The 27,932-nt window shown below is 39.4% G+C and overlaps 4 protein-coding genes across 5 annotated transcripts; 2 read left to right on the plus strand and 2 right to left on the minus strand.

The window, feature by feature from the left end:
* Window positions 1-10: 10 nt before the first annotated feature.
* LOC126798093 (protein LONGIFOLIA 1-like) lies at window positions 11-5,138 on the plus strand. Its single transcript, XM_050524930.1, has 5 exons — window positions 11-800; window positions 1,112-1,167; window positions 1,298-3,265; window positions 3,345-3,495; window positions 3,582-5,138. Exons 1-5 carry the CDS (start codon window positions 647-649, stop codon window positions 4,400-4,402), a joined length of 3,150 nt encoding a protein of 1,049 aa, XP_050380887.1. The 5' UTR covers window positions 11-646; the 3' UTR covers window positions 4,403-5,138.
* On the minus strand, window positions 3,352-7,805 carry LOC126798107 (transcription initiation factor TFIID subunit 8-like). 2 transcript variants are annotated; one of them, XR_007672490.1, is made up of 3 exons: window positions 7,427-7,805; window positions 5,766-7,159; window positions 3,352-3,465 (listed from the first exon to the last, which is right to left on the minus strand). XR_007672490.1 is itself a non-coding variant. In XM_050524948.1 (2 exons), exon 2 carries the CDS (start codon window positions 7,044-7,046, stop codon window positions 5,913-5,915), a length of 1,134 nt encoding a protein of 377 aa, XP_050380905.1. In that variant the 5' UTR covers window positions 7,047-7,159; window positions 7,427-7,805; the 3' UTR covers window positions 5,733-5,912. The 2 variants fall into 2 exon arrangements, 1 of the variants encoding a protein (XP_050380905.1); XM_050524948.1 differs by lacking the exon at window positions 3,352-3,465 and having other exon boundaries at window positions 5,733-7,159.
* A 9,140-nt stretch (window positions 7,806-16,945) lies between these two features.
* LOC126797374 (malonyl-CoA:anthocyanidin 5-O-glucoside-6''-O-malonyltransferase-like) lies at window positions 16,946-27,910 on the plus strand. Its single transcript, XM_050524012.1, has 2 exons — window positions 16,946-16,976; window positions 26,532-27,910. Exons 1-2 carry the CDS (start codon window positions 16,946-16,948, stop codon window positions 27,908-27,910), a joined length of 1,410 nt encoding a protein of 469 aa, XP_050379969.1.
* On the minus strand, window positions 18,197-20,422 carry LOC126798108 (transcription factor TCP13). The gene is made up of 2 exons (XM_050524949.1): window positions 20,225-20,422; window positions 18,197-19,828 (listed from the first exon to the last, which is right to left on the minus strand). The coding sequence occupies exon 2, from the start codon at window positions 19,705-19,707 to the stop codon at window positions 18,601-18,603; it is 1,107 nt and encodes a 368-aa protein (XP_050380906.1). The 5' UTR covers window positions 19,708-19,828; window positions 20,225-20,422; the 3' UTR covers window positions 18,197-18,600.
* Window positions 27,911-27,932: the final 22 nt, after the last annotated feature.

Below are 27,932 nucleotides of genomic sequence, written 5' to 3' on the forward strand. Positions count from 1 at the left end.
GAGAAAAGAAAGGAAAACATCTCTTCTTGGGTTTTGCAGAACAACCCCTCTGTGCCAGAATTAGAAGGTGGGGTTTGAGTTGGATATTGGGTCCCTTAATTCCCATGTCCCTCTTTTGTTCCTTTTGGTTTTGCAGAAAGATTGTGTCTGCCTAGTTCTGTGAAACCCAAAAAGACTTTGTTTTTATTTCTCATAGGTAGGGGAGAGGGAGAGCAAGTAACCTACACATTCTGGGTTCTGACTGTTAATTGTCATATTTCTTCCTTTCTCTCCTCCTCTTTTGGTTCCATACATACTTTTCTGCTATTCCCAAAACAAAGAAGCAATATTTTCTTCCAGTATTCCTCAAGTTTCTGGGAAAAAAGATTTGTGATTCAATTTCTGGTAGGAAGGTCATTCATAAAAGCATTAGTGCATGCTTCTTTGTGACTCTCAAGTAGCCAGATGCAAAAAATAGTGTGACTTGAGCCAAAGCTGAAAGCTTGAACCTTTCAAACATCTCACTCAATTTAAAGTTCAAGATTTTCGGGCCAATTAGAGTTCCTGAAGGCTACAAATTAAGCCTTTGCCTCATTGGAAACTTGAAGGGTGGAAAGCTGTTGAGCTTGTGAAGCAGAACTGCAGAAGAGAAACAGAGGAGGTGAAGATGTCTGCAAAGGTGTTTCATTCATTCAGAGATGAGAATCGAGAATTCCATAAACAAATTGGTTGCATGAGTGGGATTTTCCAGCTGTTTGATCGCCGGCATTTCCTCTCCGGCCGGAGCCTCAATGGCCAAAGCCACAAGAGACTTGCTGCAGGTATTTCTTCCTCAAAATAACACTAGTTAAAGTTTCTGAGATGGACCTAGAGAATTTGCTGTACAATATCTATCTGATCATTGATGGTTTGCCATAAGCATTTCTATTTCACATTCCTAGTTACAGAGAACAGAACATAAGACTTGGCGTAACAGATATTTTAAACAAAAATTCTGCATTTGTGGTTTCATGTGCGTAAAATTTGCTTCTGCAAAATTTTGACATGTTAATTGTTATATGTTGTGTTTCTGGCATCATTCTCTTGGTCATCTAGCATGTGTTTATTTACGTATATAATTGCACTTTTACAGGCGAGAATGGGAACCAAGAAATGGATCCCAAAAGCAGAGCACTGCAGAAAGCTACAGTAAGAACTCTGAAAATGATCATCTCTTCAAAAATAAAAACAAAAACTGTGGAAATGATCACCTGAAGTTGTTAGTATTCTAGTTTTGTTTTGATCAGAGGCATTAAGTACATTCAATTTCCCATTTCAGGATAAAAATCGAAAGAAGGTTGTCAAAGAGAGACGAAACTTCACAGAATCATCCACAACCACTGTTTCTTCATCTTCTTGTTCATCTACCTTCTCATCATCTCTTGAATGCAACAAAGCAGCTCCGCAAGAACAATCCTCCTCTGGCCAAACAATTTACAATGACAGACATACTCAGGACCTGTCAATGAACAAACTAAATGCTTCAAAGCCCTTAAGCCAGCAATCCTTTGACTCTACGTACAGAGAAGCTCGTGGCATTTCAATCAGACCTGGAGGAAAAGATGGAGTAGGTCATATATTGAAATACATTGACTCCCCAAGGCCTTCACAACCTCTAAAACCCATCAAGCCAAGAGTTTCTGGTGCTGGCGAGTCATTTCAAGTTCATGCCAAGCTTCGGGAAGCACATCGAAAGTCCAACGAGGAGAAGGTTGATTGCAGGCGCTTTGTGCCAAAAGAAGCAAGAAGGCTGTCTTATGATGAAAGGGCATCACGGGATGCAGTGAAATCCTCAACAAAACTCAAAGAGGTGCCAAGGCTTTCTTTGGACAGCAAAGAACGTTCCACAAGAAGGGCTTGTAGCCCCGAAACAAGATCAAATAATTTCTTCAATGATCTGCAGAGGGAGAATGGGTGCTCTGACAAAATGCTTGACCTGCAGCCAGAAACCGGAATTTTTAAAAGACCGTTGAATGTTGTTGCAAAATTGATGGGATTGGATTTATCAGAGTCAGTGTCAGCCAGTGTTACTCCATCGAGGCTGATCGATACCTGTCCATACGATAGATTTGATCCCTTGTCCAGATCATCGAGAACAACAGATGAATCCAAGCAAGATGTTTCGTCTGGGTTACCAAGTCGTATGCAGAAGGGCTTCAGCTCACCCCAGAGAAGAAGTGCCAATTCAGTCATGAAGCCCGCTGCAAATTCCAAGTTTCCATTAGAAACAGCTCCTTGGAGGCAGCCACAAGGAAGCAAAGGTTCTCCTCAGTCAGCTTTCATCTGTCAAGAAGAACCTACAAAAGCACCAAAATCATCACCTACAGTTTATGGTGAAATGGAGAAAAGACTAGCAGAACTCGAGTTCAAGAAATCAGGAAAAGACCTCCGCGCTCTTAAACAGATACTTGAAGCAATGCAGACTAAGGAAAACTCAGAGGACAAAAAAGAAGCCTCATATTTTGCCTCTCAAGTAAGCAACAACAGTGTTTTGTCTGAGAGCACAATATCAGCAAGCAAGAAATATGTAAAAACTGGCCCATCACTTCCTGCCACGTCCATGGGTTCCAGATCGCCAAAGAGTTACAGATCACCAATCATCATCATGAAACCGGGACTCGTGGAAAAAACTCACAACTCCACTTCCACAATGATCTCCATGAACACCAGATCTCATCCACGGAAGGTTCATCATAGTAACCCTGTTGACAACAGAGAGGAATTGCTCGAAAGGAAAGCCAAAGATTTGACTCCAAGAAATATTCATACCGGTGACTCTTTCAGTGGACGCCCTCGCTCCACGGACAAGAATCCGAATGTGAGAACTTCTAAGGCTGCACATAAACCAAAGATGTCCCAGAGTGAAGAGAGTTCCCCGGTCCCAAGTAGAAGCATCACGAGCCCCAGACTGCAAAACAGAAGATTTGGATTGGAGAACCAATCTCCAACAGCCACTCTATCATCAGATTCAAGCATGACCAGAAGGCAACGCAGTAGGCAAACATTAGAAGTGAGCACCACAGGTAGAAGACTTGGGCCAAAATCTCTCAGTTTGCACCAAAGCAATTGCCAACTGAGTGAGACCAGCACCAGTACAAGAGCTATGAGCCACCAAGATGATACCAGTTCTCAGCAATCTGAGAGCAACATCAGCTCGGTCTTGGATGCAGACACAGAAGCCACAAGCATTCATCAATCAGACATGATTAGAGATACTTACTTGAAGCGGCACAGCCAGAAACAAAATGTAAAAATGTTACGGCTCTCATTCGTTCCAACAAGTAAATCTGCTTTTCTGCTTAACAGGGTTTTTTTTTTTCATACAGAGCCCAGTAGTAGGATTAAATGATGACCGGTTAACAGCAGAGCCCGGGAAAGCTTCCTTAGAACAACCAAGTCCTATCTCTGTTCTTGATTCTACATTCTACAGGGACGACTCGCCTTCTCCTGTGAAGAAGATATCAAATGCCTTTAAAGGTGAAGTTTGTGCGCATTTGACACCTGATTATAGATATAGAATACAAATATCTCTATATTGAATTTCCCCCTATTTCTTGCTGTAGATGATGGGCAAAATCTGGAAGCAGAGTATGGGCCAATGGACATAGGTCTGATAACCAGCAGTGTAACACCCAGTCTTGGTGCAGAGATTGACCGCTACAGGTTAGAGAACCTGAAGCAGCTGATTCTGAACCATCGACATAGGAGTAGCACACATGAAGAACCCATCCTTGACCACATTCCTCTCCACTGTGATCGCTCTAATCCAGACCGCATGTACATTTCAGATATATTGGTAGCATCAGGAATTCTTACGTATCTCGAATCTTCTTGGACAACTGTTGAGCCCCACACATTGGACCACTTGATCAACCCTAATTTTTTCCTTGCACTGGAAGAAATCTGGGCAGATATAAAGCTTCATGATGATGGAAAGAGATGCGGAAAGATTCTCCAGTCCCAGTTGGATGATAAGAATCAAAGAAAGCTAGTGTTCGATGTTGTTAATGAATTCCTACTTCAAAAATTAGTTGTGGAGAACAAGCCACGGTTCTCACCAAACAAGCTAGCAGAAGGGAAACCAAGAGGGCAGCAGCTATTGACAGAATTGTGTTCCCAAGTTGATCAGCTACAAAAAAGTAACTTGAATGGCAATCTAGATGATGAAGATGCAAGTTTGACGAACATCTTGTTGGAGAATTTTATGGATCAATCACAAAATTGGGCAAAGTGTGATGGTGAAATTCCAAGCATAGTGTTGGATGTTGAACGATTGATCTTTAAAGACTTGATAACTGAAATTGTGAGCAGGGAACCAGTTCAACATGCAGGTTGGTCTGGTGGGCATTGCAGGCAACTGTTTTCCAAAAAGGGGCTCTGGTAACATTGTTTTTGATAAACCTGAGTGACGATAAGGGAATGGGACTGTTTACAGAAGAGGCTGTAGTTTCAGATGTTGAGCAGTAGATACTTACAGCTCACATTGTGAGGGATGATTGTATGCAATCAATCTGACTTCCATTTACTATCTTTGGCCTATCTTCTCAAATCACAATTACTGGGTTAAGGTTTAGCTCCTCTCTAACATGTAGATCTTTCGTAGAGGCTAATGGTACACATGTAACTTAATTACTACATTTTAGTATTATGGTAAAGGTTTATGTGGAATTTTCATACGTAGAAGCATTTTTTCCTTGATTAGTTGGAGCATTTTATTAATTTTGTCCAGTGTTTCGGTTTTACTCTCTAACATAAAAATTGCGGGGTTTAAAGTTCATTAAAGTTGACACATACGTAAGTAACACGGAATACAACATTTTGGTATCATGGTAAATAGTACATGAGATATAACGTGTGTCATGATCAACATAGATTACACATATATCAAACTACATTTCTCCAAAGATGAAAATTGCAAATAAGTGGTTTAATAATAATGCACAGCTGCAGAAGAGAGTTACACAGGCAAAAGTACCAGGTTTCTGGGACAAGACCAACATTACAAGATCCTCAGGGAAATAGATACTCCTCAACAATCTTCCTCTTAGCATCTACGTAATCAGTTACTAAGTTTATTGAATACAGTTCTTGATATCTTATGCAAATTTAACCGAGAAACAAAAACCAAATACTACAAACGGCAAACTGTTGCATCTTTTCACTCGCTCAAATTAAGATAGATGCCAAAATTAAAGTATACCACATACTATAAACACAATCTATATAATTTTTTTTTGTAAATCTGATGTTACACAACTATAATACCATATAATACAAAAGGTTCACTTGCATGGTTTTTGCTAAGAGAAATTCTCAAGCTCATTTTTTTTTTCATTTTTCCCCGCAGAAGTATCTTAAACTTTTCACTAGGCATCTCATGTTGTTATACACACAATTATGTCAACCATTGGGGCCATGAGATTCAACTACACAGCCTCTTTAAGCAACAACTACATCAAATTAACAGAGCAATTCAGTGCAAGTTGGATGCAGATGAGATTCCTCCTCAACCTTTAATATCATTTTAGAGCAATAATATAGTTACACCATGGTTCAATGAGAGAGTTAGCCCACTGTACACGTTTGATATTGTTTAGTGAACAACTACATGTATGTAAGGAAATAAAGGAAAAGCCAGAATCAATATAAAACTTGTCCCACTCATTCAAAGAATATCATGGACATAGAGAATTTCAATTAGAAAGAATCATTAATTGGGTTGATCAAAGCATTTGACGATGACATACCTCAAAAACTTGTTATAGTGGGAAATTTCCCTGCTGAACTTTGTAATATCCATTCTATAGTGTCTGTATGCAGACAACACTATGTGAACCAGCTTCCACTACCAGTCTCCTAAAAAAGTGTACAATCTCTAGTAAGAACAACCTAGTTTACAACTGGGCAAGCTCCTGTGAGTTTTCCATGGAGTTCTTGAGAATCTTTTCAGCCCTCTTTTTCTTTTCATCCTTTTCATTTTCTCTTCCAAACCAGGGGTACACTTCCCCAAAACCCTTCTTATGTGGCCCTGACTGAAACACACCCAAGGACTTCTTAGACATCCCAATTTTAAATTGCAGAGTGGATTCCCTGGTTGAAAAAATCTTTTGATCTTCCTCCAATTCAAATGACTTGTTCTTGATCGCTTCAATGGCTGGGGCAAAGGTCTCCAGCAGTGAAGAACATTTGTCCTTGGCATGCTTCTCAGCGTTAAGAACTTCCTCCATTGCTTTGACAGACATTTTAGAAGGAAGAGTAACCTGGGCTACTTCTGTCTCCCCAAATTGCAGAGGCACAGCAAGAAAAGGGTTACTCTCTCTTGCTTGTTTCACCTTTTCGTCATCCCCAGGGTCAACAGAGGGTCCTACCATCCCATTACAGACTAGCCTATGCTGAAAATTCAGAATGGTTCGCTCCACATTTCTCTGTTGTTTTTCCAGCTCAAATGCACTGTCAGGCTCTGTGGCTCTCTCATCGCACATTGTTGGTTGGGTATACGTATGTGGTTCAGGAAACGCAGGCAGCCAAGGAGGTATATGCGCTCCAGGAGTCTCTTCCCCCCTTTGCCAAAAGCTTGGCGTCAGCTTCCGGTCCTTAATAACTGGGAAACACGGAAGAGAGTAGGCAAATGGAACATGCTCCGCTTCGGCAACATACTGAGAAATTTCCTTAATAGTCCCTGAGCTTGCAAGACAATGATGAATATCGGAAGCGCCTGCAAACCCCTGAGCCCCGCTCAAATCTTCCAACCCCCGAATGATATCAAAGACATTACAATCCGTTCTTCCAGATAAGTTTGCATACAAATGCGCTGCCTTTCCAATGTTACAAATGTACTGAACAGCAACATCTGACAGCGTCTCAAGAGCCGACAACTGGAAACTCTGAAACCCCACTATCTCGCATACCTGCGCTACTGCTATCTTCGAAATAGCTCTTGCAAAGTCATCACCGCCGCCCGGTTTCCTCAGTGCAATTCTACTGGATTGCTGATGCTCTCTTCCACTCTCCCCACCTCCATCGCTCATATTCAACCCCTCATATCACGCAACACCATACACTCAATACAACATTGCTTCCGAAAACAACCAAACAACCTCATCATTCAACCAACACACTCCATCACTATATCTCCTACAACCTAACAAAATGCAAGAAGCATAAAAAAAGTAAAAAATCAAATCTTTACTAAGCAAAAACAAGAATAACTTTTAATAAAGAACGAAACTCCGGAATTCAATTCCACCTAGTATTTTCTGTAGTGAAATTAAGGGAGCTTCCAATCTTCTTTAGCGGATGAAACCCTAAGTTTCCTACTTGGGAATTCATGATTTCAAATTCAACAAACTGGGGCAAGGAAAATGAAGAATAGAAGCTAAAGAACGAAGGAGGAGAGTGTGAAGCTCACCGGAGAAGCTGGGGTTTTGGGATCTGAGAGGAAGCAATTGCAGAGTTGAAGTTGAGCTGAGCTCCGAGGCACCACCGTAGTCCGCGAAGCACCGAATTGGGTCGGAATTGACAATGAGGGAGATGAAGGGTAACTGAAAAGGGGGCAAAGATTGGAGCTTTAGGGTTGGGGCTTAAACCCTAGAAAAACCACACTGGATCAGAGTTGGGAGCTGGGAGTGTGATTAGTACCGGAAGAAAGGAATCGGGGGATTATTTAAAGAAGATGAAGAGAGATCAGGAAACCGGCGGTGCTCGCTGACTGCTGTCCTCTCATCATGCGACATGTCGTATTTGTTTAACACTATTGACTGGCTATAGGATGGAGAGGATCATGTTCAGTTGGGATCTTATTGTCACAAATTGAAGGGTCTATTTCAGCTTCAAGATGGGATGGTCTGAAACTCAATCACGAAATCACGAGCAATCATGGCGCCAAGAAACCAAGATTGTACTCAGTTTGTGTCTCTTAATACTTCATTTCAAGAATTTAAACAAACTAAACCTCGTTAAATTAAACCCGTATGTAAATAGAAGATATATATATATATATATATTCAATATTGACTCATTGATCGATATGATTTCAAATTTACAACCATGTAGTTATTAGATTCTCTATGAAAAATGTTCTTAGTTGCTCATAACAATTGCATATAAAAGTAATTTCACAATTACTTGCCTCAATCTTTATGAACTAGGACAATTTAGCTAGGGTGTTGCTAAATATACCCAACAAGCTTCTTGGCATACCCAACAAAGTGAAAAAATAAAATTATCCTAAAGCGAAATGACAAAACAACCCATAAAATTCGAAACTCTTATACCCACTATTAAATTGGGTTTAACCAAAAATAAAAAAGAGAACTGGATTGAGATCTGGGTTTTCTGTTTTGATAAGTTCATCACATATATACATATCTAAGTTGTAAATGATGAACAATTCAACCTTTGATCTCCCCATCATATATCTTCGGCAATCCTTTTCTCATCCTTCCATAAAACTTAATCAATTTGGATTCAACAAAATGGAACCTATATTCAGAATTAAAAGCCAACTCAAAATAGGAAAACAAAAGATGTTTTGAGAAGATCCAACTACAATAAAAAAACAAAGATCTTATTGAACCCATAAATTGAATCATCTTACTAGCATGTGATGTTACTTATAAATCATTCCAAAAAAACTCAGTTCTCTACTTATGAGAGAGAAACTCCGACCTTTATCATACTCTCTAACTCTTGCTTTCTTAGTCTTTTGATCAATTGAAAAGACACTTGAGATCAGACCATGTTACTGGGGATTCCAGCGGGGTTAGAACCTTGAGTATCATGAGAAAACGCATTATCTCTAACAACCTGAAAATCATGAGCAAACATCCTTCAGGGAGAAGACCAGGCTGACCAACCTTCAACCCTCTGATGCCTAAATCAGCTACATGAAGATGTAGAGTAGGTATGAATAATTAGGAGAATGGAGTCTTACTGTGGAGAGTGGAGAGTGAAGAGCACCCATTTATAGGCAAATGAGTATTTGGTACTGAAATCACCAAACTACCCTCTAATGGAGAATGTAGGGCAAACATACAAGTAACATGCCTTTAAGCCTGGTTAGGGCTCAAAGTAGTGGAGTATGGCTCCAATGACTATGTGAAGGCGAGTAATCTCGATGTTTAACACTCACAAAGTTCCCAAAGTTCCCAAATATGGGGTGGTATTAACAAGTCCCCAAAGTTTCCGGTCAAGAGACTATTTTAGATGAGAAGTTTATCACTATAGAAGCATTGGGAGTACAAGCCTAAACGGGTGTCGGAGCAACAAATGGCGACACTACTAGTCCCCCAAGTCCTCATGCAAGAGAGAGGATGGACTAGGTAGCACTACCTTACGGTTAATAGTCACAAGCTCTAACCAACTGAGCTATTCCAACATATGAAAATAAAATTGGGCAATGTTGCAAGGTCCAAGAGAGATCGTATGCGGAGATAAGTGTGGTCTTGGGAGGACTGAAATCAAGGCATAGAGGCGAATGTCACAGTGTGGTTGTGTATACAACGTGTGGTTATGATCCGGGGGAACATATTGTGGTGTATACGATGTGTGGTTGTCTCTAGGTGAGTGCTAGAATGCCTACGTACCCATGCATGAGATCAAACCAACTGTAGTTCACTTGGGGGCCGTGCCGAGAGTGTTAGGGACTCACCTCGGTTGGCATAAAGGGGTCGTGTTGGGGTGGCATTGCGTGATCATAGAGATGTAACAATGGAGCGGGTCATGAGGAGTATTAGTGAGAAAGATCAGACACCATGTTACTGAGGTCTAATAAGATACCGCTGAAATAGAGGTGAGAATATCGCAGAAGAATATAAAGAATGTCATTGAAGCATAGATATAATATCGCTGAACAATAGGAGATGTTCGGCTCACCGTTGAAGCATAAGAACTCGGATATGAAATTAAAGTGTAGACAAATGTTGTTGAAGCGTAGGCGATAGAACTCTGAAGTAGATACAAGATGAGACTTGGATAACACTGTGGGCGTATGTACATATCACTGAAGTAGGTGTAAGATGGTGTTGAGACTCGGATAACACTAAAGCGTATGGTGGAGCATGATGATCATGCAATGAGGCATGATGGGTATATATGTGATGCATGATGAGTATGTGTCACGGGTAGGATGCAGAAGTCCCCCGGGTCTCGGATCATAAGGTGTACATGCACCCGCCCGGGTGATAGGGTGAAAACCGAGCCGGAGAGAGCCTATGTACTTGCTCGGGTATTAGGGTAGAAGTCGGGTCAGGCAGTGTAAGTACTCGCCTGGGTGGAGAGATAGAACCTCGGGCGGGGAGTGTATGTACTCGCCCGAGTGATGGGGTAGAAGCTGGGTCGGGCAGTGTAACTACTTGCCCAGGTGGTTGAAATAGAAACCGCGTTGGAGAGTGGAAGTACTCGCCATGTGGTGAAGTGAAAGCTGAGGAGTCTATGCACTCCCTCAAAGTGGCTGAATAAGAAACCATGTTGTGGAGCGTGCACACTCGCCGCGGTTGGTTTGAAAAGGTGCCGAGAAACTTTATGTAGAGTATATATGGGTGATGGGATTCTTTGGACAACAAATCATGGGTGTTTAAACCCTTTGGAGAAAAAGTCGTGGGTATTAGAACCCATGGAGAATAAACCGTGGGCGGTAGGACCTGTGGAGAATGAGTTTACATGATGACATGTAAATGACATAAAAGATAAACCGTGGAGAGCAACATGTAAATGAACCGCTCGTGGAGAGAGTAATCATCAAGAGAGAGCAAGTCAAGTAATCATGTAAAAATACCAACAAAGACAATCATATAAATAAGTATGAAAAGTAGTCATGAGGAGTACACATAGAGACAAGTTGCAAGGAATCAACATAGGTGTGTAGTCATATGGTAGTCTTTTGAAGATAGCCATTTTAGGTGTAGTCATGAGGCATTACCGTGTGACTTAACCGTAAGATTTGACCATTTAGCGTGACCTATGTAACTATGTGCCCGTGTAACAAGAATGCTCAAGAATAATATAGCATATATGTTATGGTGTAGTAAGAAATTTGCATGACAATAACTCAAGTAATAATATAAGCGAGAACATATCAAAGGTGGTTGAATGCAACACAAATATAGTAGAAAGAATGAAATTAATGTATGAGACTCCATGTCGTCCATCGAGTCCCGACAAAGCTCTTGTTGCTCATATAAGAAAGTCCTAGTGATAGTTGTACCTCATCTGGAAAAATATATGTCCTGAGGAGACATATGTAAGAGAACACAGAGAGCAACCAAGTATTATGTGTGTCGGGTGCCGACATAGGAAGAATTGGACTGAGGTGCCAATTATATTAATTGCATGTGGTATTAGATGCAGTGAGTACGTGTGATTGAAATCAAGCACATAAGCAATATGTGTACTAGCGGAGGTAGATATGTGTAAATAAAACACATTGAATCAACTTGATTGATATAAGGCACAGATGTGGTGTCTTGAAAGATTGATGTTTGATTATTGGGTGTACTGAGTAAATTTTCCCCGCCCCATTCTTTTCTTCTCCTTTTTTTTAGGAGGAACCTCGGGTTGACTGAATCAACGCATCCAATCTACTCATAAACACATCAATGAGGTTGCGAGGCAACTATGAAATTTAGATTTAAGTGTTTGGCCGGGCGGGTGAGAGCCCTGCATTGGGAGAAAGAGCAACCGGCCGAAGTGAGTTGTCGGGTGAAAACCCCGCGTTGGGAGAGAGAGCAACTGCGCTGAAATGAGTTGCTGGGTGAGAACCATGTGCCAGGAGAGAGCTCCCAGGCCGGAGAGAGCTGCCGAATGAGAGCCCCGCGTCGGGAGAGAGAGAGGTGTCGGGCTGGAGTGATCTGCTGGGTGAGGGAGATGCCAACCGGGTGAGGGAGTTTGCCGCTCAGGTCAGAACTTGGTTGACATTACAGGTTAGCTATAAGGCCAGGTGCAGGTTTTCCAACCGGGTGAGTTGTTCCGGGCAGGTGGTGGAGTTGTTAACCTAGTAAGGGAGGTTGGCGTCCAGGCGAAGAAACTAGTGCAGGGCCGGGTCAAGCGTTAGGACTAAAAGTTGGATGTGCCGAGACATGGTGCACGGGCGAGCAGAAGAGCTAGCCTCCGGGCAGGATGAGTTACAACCTTCCAAACTCATTGTTGGGGCATGAAGAGACAAGTTACAAGTTATGAGTGTCAACAATGAAGAAAGATTGGGTGCCTAAAGTAAATCTGGGTACGGTTGGGCCGACGCCTAGGCTGCTTTCCGATGTCAGTGGATGATGTTGAGGTCATGTTTGACTCGCCGGTGGATGATGAGCATGATATTGGTGTAGGAACTGGCGGTGGAGGTAAACTGCTTTGTCTGCAAATGAGCGGTGTAGGAGAGAAAACTCCCAATCCACTTTCTCTCTCATCAATTGCTATCTCATTGCAAAGTTGAAATCCAAAAGCTTCATCACATAATTTTACACAAGCTTTGGTGTATTAGGGAAGCTCATAACCGCTGATTGCCGAGCTTGAACTAGTGTGAATTAGCAAAGTTGTGCAGTGACATAGGACCAGCTATGGGGGAGAAAGAAAATCTCATATTTACTTTCTCTCTCCTCAAATTTTGCAAATCAGAACATCTAGATCCAGAAACTAGCTTAATTTAATTGTACATCAGATGAAAATCAACAAAGTACATCAAGGAGATAAGCTTATAATGTGTGAGCATAAGTGGACACATTTGGTGAGACTATAGACCAACCATGGAGGAGAGAGATAAACCCAACTATATTTTCTCTCTCATCAAATTTACTGCAAATCTGAAAACCCAGATGCTAAATCTTAAAGTCCTAGAAGATAAGAAACTTAATATTCATGCAAGAAAGGTGATAATCAAGAAAATATGTGAGGACTCGAGCTCGTCATGTGTGGGCAGAGGGAAACTCGAGAAAAGAAAAAATTCCCAAAAATTCCAACTAAATGATGGAGTTGCTCATAGTGAGCTATGAGGGTGGTGCCAATGAGGACCCTCCTTCTAGCACCAAATGTTATTGTGGGATTCCAACGGGGCTAGAACCTTAAGTATCATGAGAAAATGCATCATCTCCGACAACCTGAAAATCATGAACAAACATCTTTAAGGGAGAAGAACGGGCTGACCGACATTCAACCCTCTGATGCCTAAGTCAGCTACATGAAGATGTAGAGTCGGTAGGAGTAATGTGGAGAGTGGAGAGTGAAGAGCACGTATTTGTAGGCAAATGAGTATTTGGTACTAAAATTACCAAACTACCATCTAGTGGAGAATGTAGGGCAAACATACAAGTAATTGGTCTTTAGCATAGTTAGAGCTCAAAATAGTGGAGTAGGACTCCGGTGACTGTGTAAAGCGAGCAATCTCGATGTTTAACACCCACTGTAATAACCCTCGTTTTTAAACGATATTTGATTGAATTAAATTCTATTAAGTTGAGAAGTTTGTTTTAAACCGAATATGATTACTTGCAAACGTTATGAAACGGGAACGGAAACGTTCCGAGAACGTTTAATAAGAAAACGTTACGTTTCCGAACGAATTTATCGACTTTTATTTCGTCGCTCGGTTGTGAAAACTTTCTTCACGGAAGTTGTAGAGCTCGTCGATACGAGTTCGTGGATATGTGACGCGTTCAAATCGGACGTCGGAGGTAAAAGTTATTAACGTCGGAAGTTAGTTTCCGATTTGGAAACTAGTATAAATAGATAATTATGGAATTAGGGTTTCCATAATCAGAAACCCTTTCTCTCTCTTCTCTCTCATCCCGCCGCTCTCCCCTTTTCTTTCTCTCTCTCTCTCTCTCTCCCTCCCCGACCTTCACTCTCTCTCCCCGATCTCCGGCCTCCAGCTCTCCGTGGCCTGCACCGCCGACTCCATCAACCTTGCAAGCTCGACGCGGCCCCCCTCCAAGCAAGCCACAGTCTCCAGCGCCGACGTGAAGCTCCGATCGTCCCTCAAGAAATCGAACCAGTCGGTCCAAACTCTCCGACGAGTTTCGGCACTCCCAAGGCCGAAATAGGTGAGGTTTCCATCAAATAGGATGTAGTGATGCTTGTTGTGTGATTTTTGTGTTGTTTTTGGTTGGATTAATGGAGATTTGGAGGAGATCGGAGGGGGAGGAAAGGGGGGGGAGACACCGTCGCGATGAGTGGCGCGTGTGAGGGCGTGGGTAGGCTAGGGGCAGCGTGAGCCCGTGAGAAGGGCGGAGGTAGAAGGAGGGTGATTTTGGGCCGGCGGTGGCGTCACACGCGCCGTGGGTGGCTTCGGCGAGTGAGCCCCACGCGCCGCCTGCCGGCGGGTGGCACGTGTGCCCCACGCGCCGCCACGTGCAGTGGTGTGACATTTTTATCCGATAGGGGTATTTTGGTAATTTACTGTGTATGGTAAATGTAAATGTAAATTTTATTTACGTATGGTAAATGTAATTAAGTTTTACCTACGGTAAATGTAATTATAAATTACTTTCAGTAAATGTAAAAAGTAATTTGTAAAAGGGTAAATTAGTAAATTTTATTTACTGAATTTGTATTTACATTTAAATAGTACGTATACGTACAGAAATACGTATTAATATTTATACGTACAGAAATACGTATTAATATTTATACGTACAGAAATACGTATTAAAATTTATACGTACAGAAATACGTATATAATATTTATACGTACAGAAATACGTATTAATATTTATACGTACCGAAATACGTATATAGTATTTATACGTACAGAAATACGTATTAATATTTATACGTACAGAAATACGTATTAATCGTATATTTGCACAGTAACCGTGAATAGTGAACAGTGAACAGTAACTTCGTATAAACCAAAATTGCTGAACAGTAGCCGTTTATTACTGTTTTGGCATTTAAAGGTTTACGAAACGATTCTAAATGCTTGTCTTATCTTTTTAAGGTGATCGCTAAATCGAGGAAAGAGATTATTATCGGAAATTGAGGAATTACGCTCAAGTTAATAAGGTGAGTAAAATCTCACTGAATTACGAATCTACCCTCGTGGTGATTCAACATTTTTGCAAGTGTGTTTATTTAATGAATTACAACATGTATATAACTTAGTGGACTACGTATATATAGTATAATGGTAATAAATACATATATATATATAGTTCATTAGATTACATACTGTTATTAATTCATTAAAAATAGTCATTTCGGTGACAGAAAATTGTGCATGTGTGATTTTAATGGTACGATATGATGTGAGATTATCGTACGTAATTTTTCAGGTGTTTATGAAATATGACATGTATATGATATAGTGGACTATGTATATATTGTATAAATGGTAAATAAATACGAATATATATAGTTTGCTATATAATATACTGTTATGATTTTTATTATGGATATATTGTGAAAGTTTTAAAACGTACAATATGATGAGTGATTATTGTACATGATTTTATCACGGAAAATGTGAAATATTGTGATTTGTCTTCGGACGTGATGTGTGGTACAATATGATGTGAGATTATTGTACATGTGAGGCAAGTCGGAACCTAGCCTTTGGCCGGGCGAAAGTTACGATACAGTTAGAGCTCTAGTCTGTCTGCCATAGTACTGCATGGGAGGTAACGGGTGGTTATCTGCTCATGGGTACTCAGCTTGTTTTGGATGTTGGGTGGCGGGTGGTTACCCAACATCAGCGGTATACTAAGTGAGGGGTAACAGATGTGTACCAGCGCTCATTAGTTACCATTTTGTGAAAATATTAGAGTAACCAGATGGGTTGCTCGTTTTCTCATGATTTTCATTATACTGTGTTGATGTGGAGTTGTGTCTTTTATGAGACGAGAGTTATCTTAATATTTTACTCATACGAGCTGTAAAGCTTACCGGGTTTGTGTTGCAATCCCGGTGCACCAATTTCAATGGTGTAGGGGATACTTCCGCAGGTGCTGAGTAGTGGTGATTGAGTGACAACTCCGAAGACTCGAAGTCGATCGCATCCAGTCATGGTGAGGTTCCAGCGTGGATTGTGTGTGAGATTTGGTGTGATTTTATTTGTGAGGTTGTTGTGAGGATTATACAATTCCATTTGTTATATGTTGAATTATCATTTGGGTTTGTAATAATCGGCTTGACTGAGTTATATTTTAAACTCAGATGTGATCCGCTGCGACATTAAAATGATTTCGATTTCATTGAGATTATTTTTGTGTTTAACGATTTTAAGATTTTGAGTTTTGAAGCTCGAAATTTTAGGGTCGTTACACCCACAAAGGGGGTGGTATTAACAGACCATAGCTTGCATAAGTTAGAATTAAAAAAATCTTGGATGTTATTGAACTAAAAGGGGCGGGGTATCATTTGGTGGGTTTTGATAGCAGAATGACATTATGGAAAAATGTCAGATGTAGTGAGTAATTTTGTGAATGTACAAAATTTGCTGGGTTCGCGAAGAAATTTGTCGGATACATTTAGCAATACCTTTTAGCTAAAAGCCTAAAACTATGGGGCTTTTTGGGGACTATGGAGGTTTGGGCTTTCTCATTCGACTAGTACGTTAGAAATACTTTGGGCTCATACTTGTCGGTTCGAGGGATTTGGCCATTTGGGTGATTCTCTTTTATAGCATATTTTTCGGGTTATTGGCTACTTTTTTACACCCAGCGGTAAAATGTCTCCAAGTGAAACACAAATTAACCTGTCAGAAACACCAGGCTTCACGTATCGTATATATGCTCCAACTGCATGGAACACCATGATTAGGTTACAACTCAGAAGTACCAATGTTACTTTTGTGTAAAGTGATCGATGGTTCTTTCCTTTTACTCGTTTTAACCAAGTTCCCCAGTCGGCAATTCTCTCAAAACTATGCTTCCTATGGAAATTAAACCAGCATGCAGCTCAATCAACTCTCCGTGATCCAACTTCCAAGAGTTCGAATTGCAAGATGCATGATAATCTCATTGCCAGACCTAGCTGTATGATTTGTGTACGTGCTCATGAATCACGAGTCATTTGTATGATAGATAAATTCTAATCAAGGAGACAAATTAAATTCAAGGCCCTAAAATGACCAGATTGATCGAGTAAGATAACCTACTGGGATTCCTGAGTTATGTAATTCAACTGGGTGATTCTGTTGGCTTTACGAATAGTCAGTGAACAGCCTAATGAGTACAGACGTAAAGGGACCTACGCAGAAGGAAAACCACGAGCCTTCAAATCCCAGTAGATGGTAGGGCAATGTGACTGTTTGTGTTTCTGTGAGTATATATATGCGATACGCATTTCATTTTTATCTTGCTAATTCTCCTCCCTACACACAGACGTACGTAATAATGTTGTTGGATCTAGTGTAGGTGATGCTGACACTGCTCTCTCTCATACGTCTCATTCTTGGTTGTTAAAGCCTGCAGTTTCTTATCTTTTTTTTTACTCTCTCAGAAGCTTCAAACACTATATATTCATTATCTCTCTCTCTCTCTCTCTCTCTCTCTCTCTCTCACACACACACAGACTCTCACTGTATGTCTGTATATTTATGTACATATATACGTGTACTAGATCTATAATTCTATATATATATATATATCGATATATCTTTTAACAACCAGAGAATTGAAAAGGAAACTATCTGCATCTCTCTCGTTCGATCAGTTTTCTAGCTAGGGTTTTCACTAAATCATACAGTATTATCTTGCAACCGCAAGTGTTGCATAGAACAATATATGAAGCTTCTAATAAAGAGATATTGTTCTTGAGTAGCACAATTCCCAAGTACTCATATGGCGTTTATATGGCATGGAAATAAAAACCATACCATCAATATCATTAAGTATATTAAATACATCCATAACTAATATTACCTAAATACTTGAATTAAACTATATCAGTGTTGCTTGTCGAAAAAAACTATTTCAGTGTCATTCAACGAACAACTTACACAAAAGAACATTATGATCACCGTTGAACAATGTGACCTATCATTAATTATCGTTTGTCGAATTAGAGATAAAGAGGCTAGTCTGACATTTCTTATTTGTAACTTGGCATAGATTGATAGACTCAATGCACATTTCTGATACCATGCACGTTAATATGTACTATACCCTAACAATTTAAATTGCTGATCGAGAAAAGTAGATTGACCAACAATAAATGACTCAAGTATAGCTAATTGACGAACACAAAAGCAGTCTCATATTCATATATATGTTGCAAGCAATGCTTTGAGTTTATGGTTAGAAACTGGCCTATGATAATCTTACTCAAAATCTTGCTGAATAGCACAGAAACATGAGCTAGCCTATATGCATAGCAAAACTATGAAAAGGAAACCAAACATAATACGTAATAAAATCTTAAATGAACATTTAATTAATCAAGAACTATCAGAAACCCCGGGATTCGATGAAAGTTTCCTCTAGAGATCGTTCTGTACCTGGCCTGCGCACTAGCTCTCCATCGCCGTTTAAAGGTACAAGAGAAATGGATACATACTTTATTTCTCATTTATTTCTCATAGTTGAACGAAATGTCATTAGTACCTCTCATGAGTACTCTTGGACTAGAATCGCCTATAAGCTAGGTCGCTTGCTTGTATCATCTAGAAGGAGGCTCCTGGTCTTTAGTTGGCTGGGAAGAATGGGAAAGCTTTGTAATCATACTCATCAAATTTTGGGGCGTTGCTCTCTGCATAGACTGGCTACTAGGGTATACAGAATTGGCCAAGAGGTTTTGATGAGAACTCGGCATGTGGTGGCTGAATTGTCTCGGAATATCGATCTGATTATCTGCTGCATCCGTGGTAGCATGCGAAGGAAAATAAGATTGTGTTGTTCCAGTTGATAAAGATAATGCGGAAGGCAAGGATGCCACATTGAAATTGTGAAGATCTGTAGGTTGAGATGTGAATCCATGGCTTGCCAACTGATGAGATAGCGGAAAATTTGAAGACTGATTTTGATCCCAATGATGAAAACCGTAATTAGGCATGGCATTACAATTGTTCAGAAGACCTGGAAAGAACAATGGATGATTGGTAGTAGTAGTAGTACTAGTTCTGGCCATCAAGAAGTTGTTTGATGATGATGAACCATGATCAACAACATTCCCTCTTTGTTTTCCATTATCATCTTCGTCTGATTCTTCCACATCTTTATCATTTTTCTGATCTTCTTCACCATCATTTGTTGATCTCCAAATATTGCTTCTAGTTCCTTGATCTCCTATGTTTTGATCAAGAGGTGATGGAGTGATATTCAGGAGTGACTGATGATTCATTAGGCCGCCGCCGCCATAGCTCCCTGGGACAGAAGGCATCATTGGAAGAGGTGGAAGCTGGTCGATATCATCCTTGGCCGCGTCAAGCAACCAATCGACAGCTTTGCTAGGTTGGTTGAGTCCAAGCCTATCTTGAAGATCATACAACTGAATCGCAGTAGGTACCGAAAGCCTCACGCGCCGATCTCGCAACCCTCTCACAGTGCAAACTTTGCTATGCCTGTCCTTTCCCCCAAAAGCACGCGATACACGTACAATTCTTGGATCTTTACTTAACCTCATCCATGGTGCTACTGTTGTTGAAGCAGTTGAACGAGAAGTTGTTGATGACAAAGTTAATCTTGAGGTCGTGCCAGCTTCAAAATGAGTAGTCGATCCTGCTGGTCCTTGTCCATCAGCATCATTAGTATTGGGACTCCTAATCATCTTATGTGTACTCTCTCGTCATTGGTTCGCTATAATCGGAAACTTATCATTTCAGCTCAAGGTTCTCGATTTCTGGTCTCTTTCTTGCTTCAAGATATATACTTCTCTATCGATCTCCTCTCTATCCGAAAGAAAAAAACAAAAAATCAAAGGCGAGTAAATAGAAAAAATAACGTGTGAGCTGAAATGAACTACGGATGATCCCTGAAACTAATTCAAAGTAGGAGATGCTATCAATTAATCTATAGAATGAATTCATATATATAATAAACCAAAACCACAGGAACTTCAAACGAAAGGAGATCGAAGTCCTCGAGGACGTTTAATTGTTGTTATTATATTCATATTTGACTAATTATTTTGCCTTTCAATTCCCATTTCCCAGCTGCAGATAAATATAGGGTAAGCAAGATATATATTTCTTGCTCCATGTATAATATATGTTATAAGTGCTGTGGAAGCTAATAATTGCATTCGATGACAGTAGAACTACTTATTTAAAATTGAACCAACTTACAATCCTCTCCGGTTCTGACTGCTGACCAGTTTTTGGGGCTTGACTATCACAGCGATGACGAAGAATATATATTGAGTGGTTTGCTTTCCGTAATTGAATTGGTCATGGAAATTTGGTAGCTAAAGAACAGAACCAATTAAGTGATGGCCGCCCATGCAATCTCTGAGAATCGAAATATTCTGCAAGTGTGTGGCTGAGTATAACTAGTTGAAGGAGAAGAGGAAGAAGAAGAAGAGGAAGTGAGTGATAGAAGCAGGCAAGGCCGGTGTTGAGAGAAAAGGAGGGCGCCGGAATTCCACACCGACCAAGCTCCAAGGAAAGATAAAGGAGTGGCAGATACGATGCCACGTGGTACATTCATCATCAACTTCTCAAATGAATGCGCTAGTACTAATAAGTCTAAGTATCTCATCGTTTTCTCATCACGCATTATGCTCATCAATCATTGCACCCTTAACAGATTAAGAGAGATAATAATGTAATTAAAATATTGCTGTTAGATTATCATATGATGATCGAGTGCAATTGTACGAGTGTAGATGTTTTAAGAAACTTGTACAATTTCATACGTATAGTTTTGCAGACGAAAATATACACTAATGTATGTTTTGGTCCTAAATAACTTCATTAGAAATTATATATCTTCATAAATTAAAAAAAAAATTGGGACCATTCGTGCTGCACATATATTCGAAAGCCCGGAGTCATGCTTTATCGACAATTAACAAAAGGGTTTTGTTATATCCTTTTCACATGCACGCCTATAGTACCAAGAAAGATGAAGGTGTTGATCATGTGAGCAATTAAAGCCCTAGTAGCTCAAGTTTTCATCCCAAGATTATCCATTCATATATGATGCATATGTGGTCCAATCTTCTTTGTTAACTTATTTTCGACACATTACTGTATTTCGTTGACGCGTAAAGACTCATAGGTAGCTCAAAAATTTAAGAACCACGCACATTTATATTTTCAAGTTTAAATCTGGTCAAATCAAGCATGCATGTATATAATTAATCTTCATGAATTATATATATAATTGATATATTTTTAAGCGCAACGTAGTCATTTGAACTCGTAAGTGTTAATCATCTGATTCATATATGATTATAACACTTATTAGCTAGACATATTAATTAGGTATGTACATATGCATGCCTAATTATTTTGAGAAAATCTGATAATGATTTTCTGCTATGCATGACAGTGTATGTATATAGGTTAAGCATATATAGAAGCATAGTATAATCAAGCAGATCGATGTAGATTCATGTGGCCGAGCGAGGATTGAGTTTACAGATCAACGAATTGGAAAGAAGTCCCACTAGTAGTCCATTAGCATTGGCATGTGTATGGTAGCTACTTTAAACAACGGAGAATTGAGAACTGGCTAAGATTAGCTTATAGAAGAGGGACCGATTCATATGTTTTTAAAAAGACCCACTGACTAGGGAAAGTTAGGCATAAAAGGACCACACAGTATTTTTTTTCTTGCAGAGAGATATGCACGGAAGTAGATTCGGCACCTTGATAACCTAAAAGATAGCAGCTGACACAAGCCCTAATTGCTCTCTTCAAATTGTTCACTTCAAATTAAAACCACCCTATAAGCTATAGTAAGTTAGAAACTAATTCATTGCAGTGATATTGAGTCGTATGCCGGTTTCTTCCGATGGTTTTCATATAAATCATGGCCCATAACTTAAAACCCTAGATAAGCTAACTACCTTTCTTATTTTCTTGTAAATTAGTTGTGTGTTCACGTAGTGCTGGGCAAAAAACTGAATATACATAAAAACCGATCTGTTCCATCTAAATTTTCTTGATCGGATAGCCGATCCGAAATATTTGAGTTGAAAAAAGAAGAAAACCGATCTGATCCGGTTAAAATCGGATTGGATACGGATCTCTTTCTAAACCATCCGAAAAAACCGATTCAACCCGAATAATTTAATTTAGTTTCAAATATATTGTTTTTAATATACATGACACTCCATTATTGGTTAATGAATGAAAGTTTGAACTTATGGTTATGATAATGGATTTCATAATATGGTGACAAATTCATTCTTTATATTTATATTTAAAATTTGTGTGCTTAGAGTGCTTAGATAATTGAATTGTTTGGTACATCTTAAAATTTGAGTTTAAAAACATAAGACTTTTCATATTTAGATTTTAATCGAAACCGATCCGAAAATTCTGATTAGTTGAACAACTTAATCAAAGTCCTTAAAATTCGGATATGGATGGACAAATTGAATAATCAATTAATTCGGATTAGATATAGATTTACCCCAAACCCAAACTGAAATTCGGATGCCCAGCCCCAGTTTCACTTTTCATCAGTGCACCAGCTAGTTAGAAAAACCAGCATATATAATATGTAACTGATAGGGCAATCACAAAGAATAGCTCCTACTTTGTTTCTGTTCATCTGTTCGTCTTGAAATATTAGGCCTGCTTTTCTACTAGTTATTATTTCACCAGATGACACCATATATGTTTGCAGAGAAAGAGAGAGTAAAGTTATGTGGTGTTTTGCAGGGAAGAGAAAGAGACGGGACATGAAGCTTTTTTAGGGTTTGGTGTGTCTGTGTTTAAAGAGTGTAAACAAGCAGTGGTGGGAATCTCAAGAGGAAGAAGAAGAAGAAGAAAAAGAAAAAGGAGGAGGAGGAGGAGGAGGAGGAGAAAATGGAAGAGGCCAGAGCAGCGGCAGTAGCAGGAAGACACTAATTGATGAGACCGTTGGCGGTACTAATAGTGAGAGGCGCACGATGGTGATTTCAATTCACAATTAAAGGAAATTATTACTGATCGATCGACCAACTGGTTATGTAAATGAAGAGCGCAACGCTTAAGAGCTACGTTTGGTGTTGGCCCCAAGGTCACAAATGGTCCCCGGGATTCCAGACACAAGCTCTTCTGTCAGCTAACGACTAATCGCCCTCAACTTTCTAAATCTACTACTTCACCCCCAGCAGTATTACCCTTCTATGCATCGATCCCACCATCACCATGCTTTGTCAAATTGCTTACCAACAACTTCTGCTATCTCAACGTACGATTTTGGCGGACATGTATGTATAGAAGGTTTGTATTTGTGTGTGTGTCTATAGAGCTACCGCTACTCTGTATGTATTATATATATACCAGTAATACCACTATGCATCGAAATTAAATCATGAATTAATCCAGGAGTGGAACGATGATTGAAAAATAGGTATGGCTGATTTTAGTCCAATTTTTTTTAAAAAAACTAAATACCTAAAGAATATGTAAATAATATGTTAATTACAGGTAAACAATTAGATGAATCAAATTTGAAAATGACTCTTTCAAGTGTATGTCCTCAACGTATAAACCATTGCCAACCACATTTTTATTATGCTTCAATGAAGTTTTCGTAGTAACCTACATATGAAAACGTAATTCAAGACTATTGGACTTCAAGTTCTTTCTTCTACTTTGCACCATTTAGTTCATAATCCTTATCTTAAGATGAGATCATATAACTAAGTAAACCAACCATTCATGTGATGAAGTGTTTTGAATCAAATTCAAGTACAGAAAAACATGCATACCAATAAATTTGAGGTTTTCAGTTGAGCGCAATATGAAATCTAAGCATAAGCCTAAGTAAAAAAGAAGTCTCTTAAACAATCAAGCGCTAATTACTGCCGAATAAAAAGGTTTTGCCTCTCGCATTTCAATCGCAAGTGATATTGGTATTGTATCGATCGTGACTAAAGAAAGATAATGAGAAAAAATGGGGAGAAAATATAAATAAATTAATAGAGTTTAGAGATAGAAAATAGGTAGACAAAGTTGTAAAGTATAAGAATATAGAACAAAATTTGAAAGGGAAAAAGAACTGGGAAGGAAGAGAAAGAAGAACAAAAAAGGAATGAAAAAATGGGTAGATAATAGAAATAAATTAATATAGAGTTTAGATTTTCTCAAAATTGTAAAGTATAATGATAGAGAAAATTTTTGAAAGGGAAAAAGAACTATGAAGGAAGAAAAAGAAGAAAAAAAATGGAATGAAAAATACAGAAAGTGGGGGGGGGGGAATCGAACCAAGAGTCATTGGGTATGGCTAGAATTGAGGATGGTAGTTAGCCAATTCGACCAACACAAACATTTGCTATTTTAACACATATACTAGTTAATATTTGTGGTTGTTTTCCGGTAGGGCTATAGCCACACTAGCCTTTCATGTGGTTCCGCCCCTGAATTATTTAGTTCACCCCATAAATTTTACACTCAAAATCTGTTCACATCTTAAACTTTTATTTTAATCAGTTTACTTTCTATACTTTCAAATAACATTAAAGAAGGAAAAAATTCAGATTTTTACTTGGATTATATCGATAATTATGCTACGAGATCTAATTTTAAAGTTTCAGTATTGTTGTAGAAGTATTGGGAATTTTGTTTTAGTCTTGTATATATGATTTGAAGTCTTCTTTTGATAGTTTTTAATCGAATTTTAACTAAGAAAAATCTGAATTTTGTCATTTTTAAATGTGATTTGAAAGTATAGGATGTGAATTAATTAAAATAAAAATTTAAGAGGTGAACTGATTTTAGGTGTAAAATTTAAGAGAGTAAACTGAAATTAATTCTTAAATCATCATGTATAAACAGCTACTGGTGAGTTTTATTTCATAATGTGGACGCCTTTCTAGTTAGCTTGTAAACCAATCTTGATTAATGTCATTGGGCGCCTAAAACTGTTCAGTTTAATACAATATCTTCTAGAGAGCTATATTCTTTTAGGTTGGTGATATGCTTGGATTTATTTAGATATGTTAGGTTTGTTTTAATGAAATGTTATAACAACTAACAGCTTGAGTAGGTAAGTCACATTTACTATGAAATTGGAAAATAGAGTTAATCTTTCTGTTTTTGAATGTCGATACATCGTGTCGCAGTGTTTTTATTTGGTAGGTTAGCGAATTTTTCATTTGTCATTCTAGCTTGGAAGTAAAGTCATAGGAATCAGACAAAACATTTAACCATATATGATGTTGGCATGGTGAGTGAAAAAAGTGGCCAGTATCTCAGAAGTCTAGAGCAAGGACCGACTGGCCCAGTCCAATTTCTGACTATATAGGCAGCACAAAATGGCCCATCAAATCGAATAGACTTCACATATATATTTTGATTCAATATCGTTTGAAGTATTTTTAACACATGTGGTGCATACATCTTATGGAAAGCTTATTCATATTTCCATGAAGCTTCTTTAAGTTTTTCCCCATTGACGATGGCACATTCAATTACCGAGTTTGTAGTGGAGTTTTGTACAATGCTCCAGTTTTTCCCCATACGATCAGCCCAGTGGCACTGTGGCAGACTTAGAATCGGAAAATTGAGTTAGCAACGAATTATGAGTTAGAGATTTAACATCTAGGCTTGATTTTTATCCAGCGAACTTTTGTTTTTTTGCCTGGAATGGGAAAAGAATTACCCAGCATCCAACTTCCTAGATCCCCTTCTATAAGAGGTTAATCTACTATAAATCAATGTATAATCTACATCTTATATTTGACGGTTGACAATATATATTATTTTTTAGACCCCACTCACAAAATAATATCGACTATCGGATGTAAGATATATAACATACATTGATATATATTATAATTTTCTCTCCCTCAAATTCTATCTACCTACGGTGGCTTAGATTTAAATCCATATATCGCCTTTACTTCTACCAGACACATTTCTCTGATTCAGTATGCAGTTTGGTCAAGCTTCACCCCCGCCGGCCCTATCTCACTCACCATAATATGATTGGTCACATCTTAGACCTCGTTGAGACCAACAAACATTTTTTCAAATTAGAACAACGTACATATATAACTGAAATTAGTGAGTATTCCATACATACAATCATGCATTCTTTTCATTCTTAATAGACTTATATACTTAATTAAGTAGAGAAAGTAACCAACATAAAGATCAACAGCATTGTTTAAAGTAATTGACAATATTGTATGCTACCCTTAATTAGCATCCCCTTTAAACTATAAACCTAACCTAATTGAATGTCAGCTAAAGGTTCACCTCCTAAGTTTGACAAGCAACCAAACCTAATTGAATGGCAGCTCCCAGTTCACCACCCGCGTTTGTTGGCACATATATACATGACAATGCTATTATGCTTAAAGTAAAGATGGAACCTAGATCCATTGTATAAATGCATGTGTATAGTCGTTCTATTTCGATCACTGAACCCAATATCCAATTAGCTTCTTCAAATTTGTGGATCGATCTACCATGACAAACTTAAAATCAGCTGTGAAAGTAGTCGAGGTTTGTAGAGTGGCTCCTCTTCCTAGCTCAACGGACTCATCAATCCCATCAGATCAGTCCCTTGTAACCTTGTTTGATCTACTCTGGTTAAGGTTTCTACCTGTTGAAACTGTTTACATCTATGAAATACCTCCCACCACTAACCCACATATTTTCTATGATTCCATACTCCCCAAACTCAAAGCCTCGCTCTCTCTTACCCTCCAACACTATTTCCCACTCGCCGGGAACCTAATTTGGCCCCAAGACTCACCCAAACCCGTTATCAGCTTCGCCCAAGGCGACTCCGTTTCACTCACAATTGCCGAATCCAATGCCGATAATTTCACCTACCTTTCGAGCAACGACTTTGTGGATGCCAAGGACTACCATCCACTTATTCCCCCATTAGAAGTTTCTGATGAACGAGTTGCGGCCATGGCAATACAAATCACTTTCTTCCATAACCGCGGCTTTACCATTGGAATAATCATGCACCACGCCGTCCTGGACGGCAGAATCGCATTCTTGTTTTACAAAGCATGGGCTCACATATGTAAACTTGGAACCGGAATCCTATCATCATCTTCTTCTATGTCACTACCTGATAAACTCAAACCATTTCACGACAGAATGGCCATCCATGACCCAGATGGGCTCGGAGAACTCTACGCCAATGACTACCTCAACCAGGAAGGACCCAACAACAGGAGTGTGACGCATCGCATCCCACCTAAAGTTTTTCCCCAAGATCTAGTTCGAGGGACCTTCGAATTCACACGAGCAAATATTCAAACACTTAGAGATCGTGTTGTGAAAACAACCAGGGTTTCTGATCCATCACCACTTCATTTGTCCACTTTTTCTCTAGGGTGTGCTTACACATGGATCTGCTTAGTCAAGGCAGGAGAAATAAAGGGAGAGAAGACTGCTATGATCTTCGGCGTGGACGTCAGGTCTCGCTTGGACCCGCCCGTGCCGGACACCTACTTCGGAAACTGCATAGTGGGTCGTGTTGCAGTGGCGGAAACCAAAGGCTTGACCGGTGACGATGGGTTAGTCGTGGCCGTAAAGGCAATCAATGAGGCTTTGAAGAGTTTGGACGACGGGGTTTTCAGTGGAGCTGAGCTTTGGGTTTCGAAATTCCTGGACTTTTCACTGTATGACAAGATATATTCAATTGCGGGTTCACAGAGGTTTGAGGTTTACGGTACTGATTTTGGATGGGGAAGGCCGAAGAAGATCGAGCTCGTTTCGATGGATAAGACAGATGCAGTGTCTCTTATGGACAGCAAGAATGGCGGTGGAGCTGTTGAAGTTGGGATGGCATTGAAGAAACCACAAATGGAGGTCTTCGCCTCTCTATTTGCTGAAGGTCTCTGAAGATCGATGTTGGTTGACTACT

This window comes from Argentina anserina, chromosome 6, assembly GCF_933775445.1.
Source record: "Argentina anserina chromosome 6, drPotAnse1.1, whole genome shotgun sequence".
NCBI classification, from domain to species: Eukaryota; Viridiplantae; Streptophyta; class Magnoliopsida; order Rosales; family Rosaceae; genus Argentina; species Argentina anserina.

What these genes read in the sequence shown, in the direction of transcription:
- LOC126798093 (XM_050524930.1), top strand. Translation starts at nt 647, where the DNA reads ATGTCTGCAAAGGTGTTTCATTCATTCAGAGATGAGAATCGAGAATTC. An exon ending in CCACAAGAGACTTGCTGCAG is followed by an intron (nt 801 to 1,111) that starts GTATTTCTTCCT and finishes GCACTTTTACAG; the next exon opens with GCGAGAATGGGAACCAAGAA. An exon ending in GGCACAGCCAGAAACAAAAT is followed by an intron (nt 3,266 to 3,344) that starts GTAAAAATGTTA and finishes TTTTTCATACAG; the next exon opens with AGCCCAGTAGTAGGATTAAA.
- LOC126798107 (XM_050524948.1), bottom strand. Translation starts at nt 7,046, where the DNA reads ATGAGCGATGGAGGTGGGGAGAGTGGAAGAGAGCATCAGCAATCCAGT.
- LOC126797374 (XM_050524012.1), top strand. Translation starts at nt 16,946, where the DNA reads ATGCATGATAATCTCATTGCCAGACCTAGCT. An exon ending in TCTCATTGCCAGACCTAGCT is followed by an intron (nt 16,977 to 26,531) that starts GTATGATTTGTG and finishes ACTTAAAATCAG; the next exon opens with CTGTGAAAGTAGTCGAGGTT.
- LOC126798108 (XM_050524949.1), bottom strand. Translation starts at nt 19,707, where the DNA reads ATGATTAGGAGTCCCAATACTAATGATGCTGATGGACAAGGACCAGCA.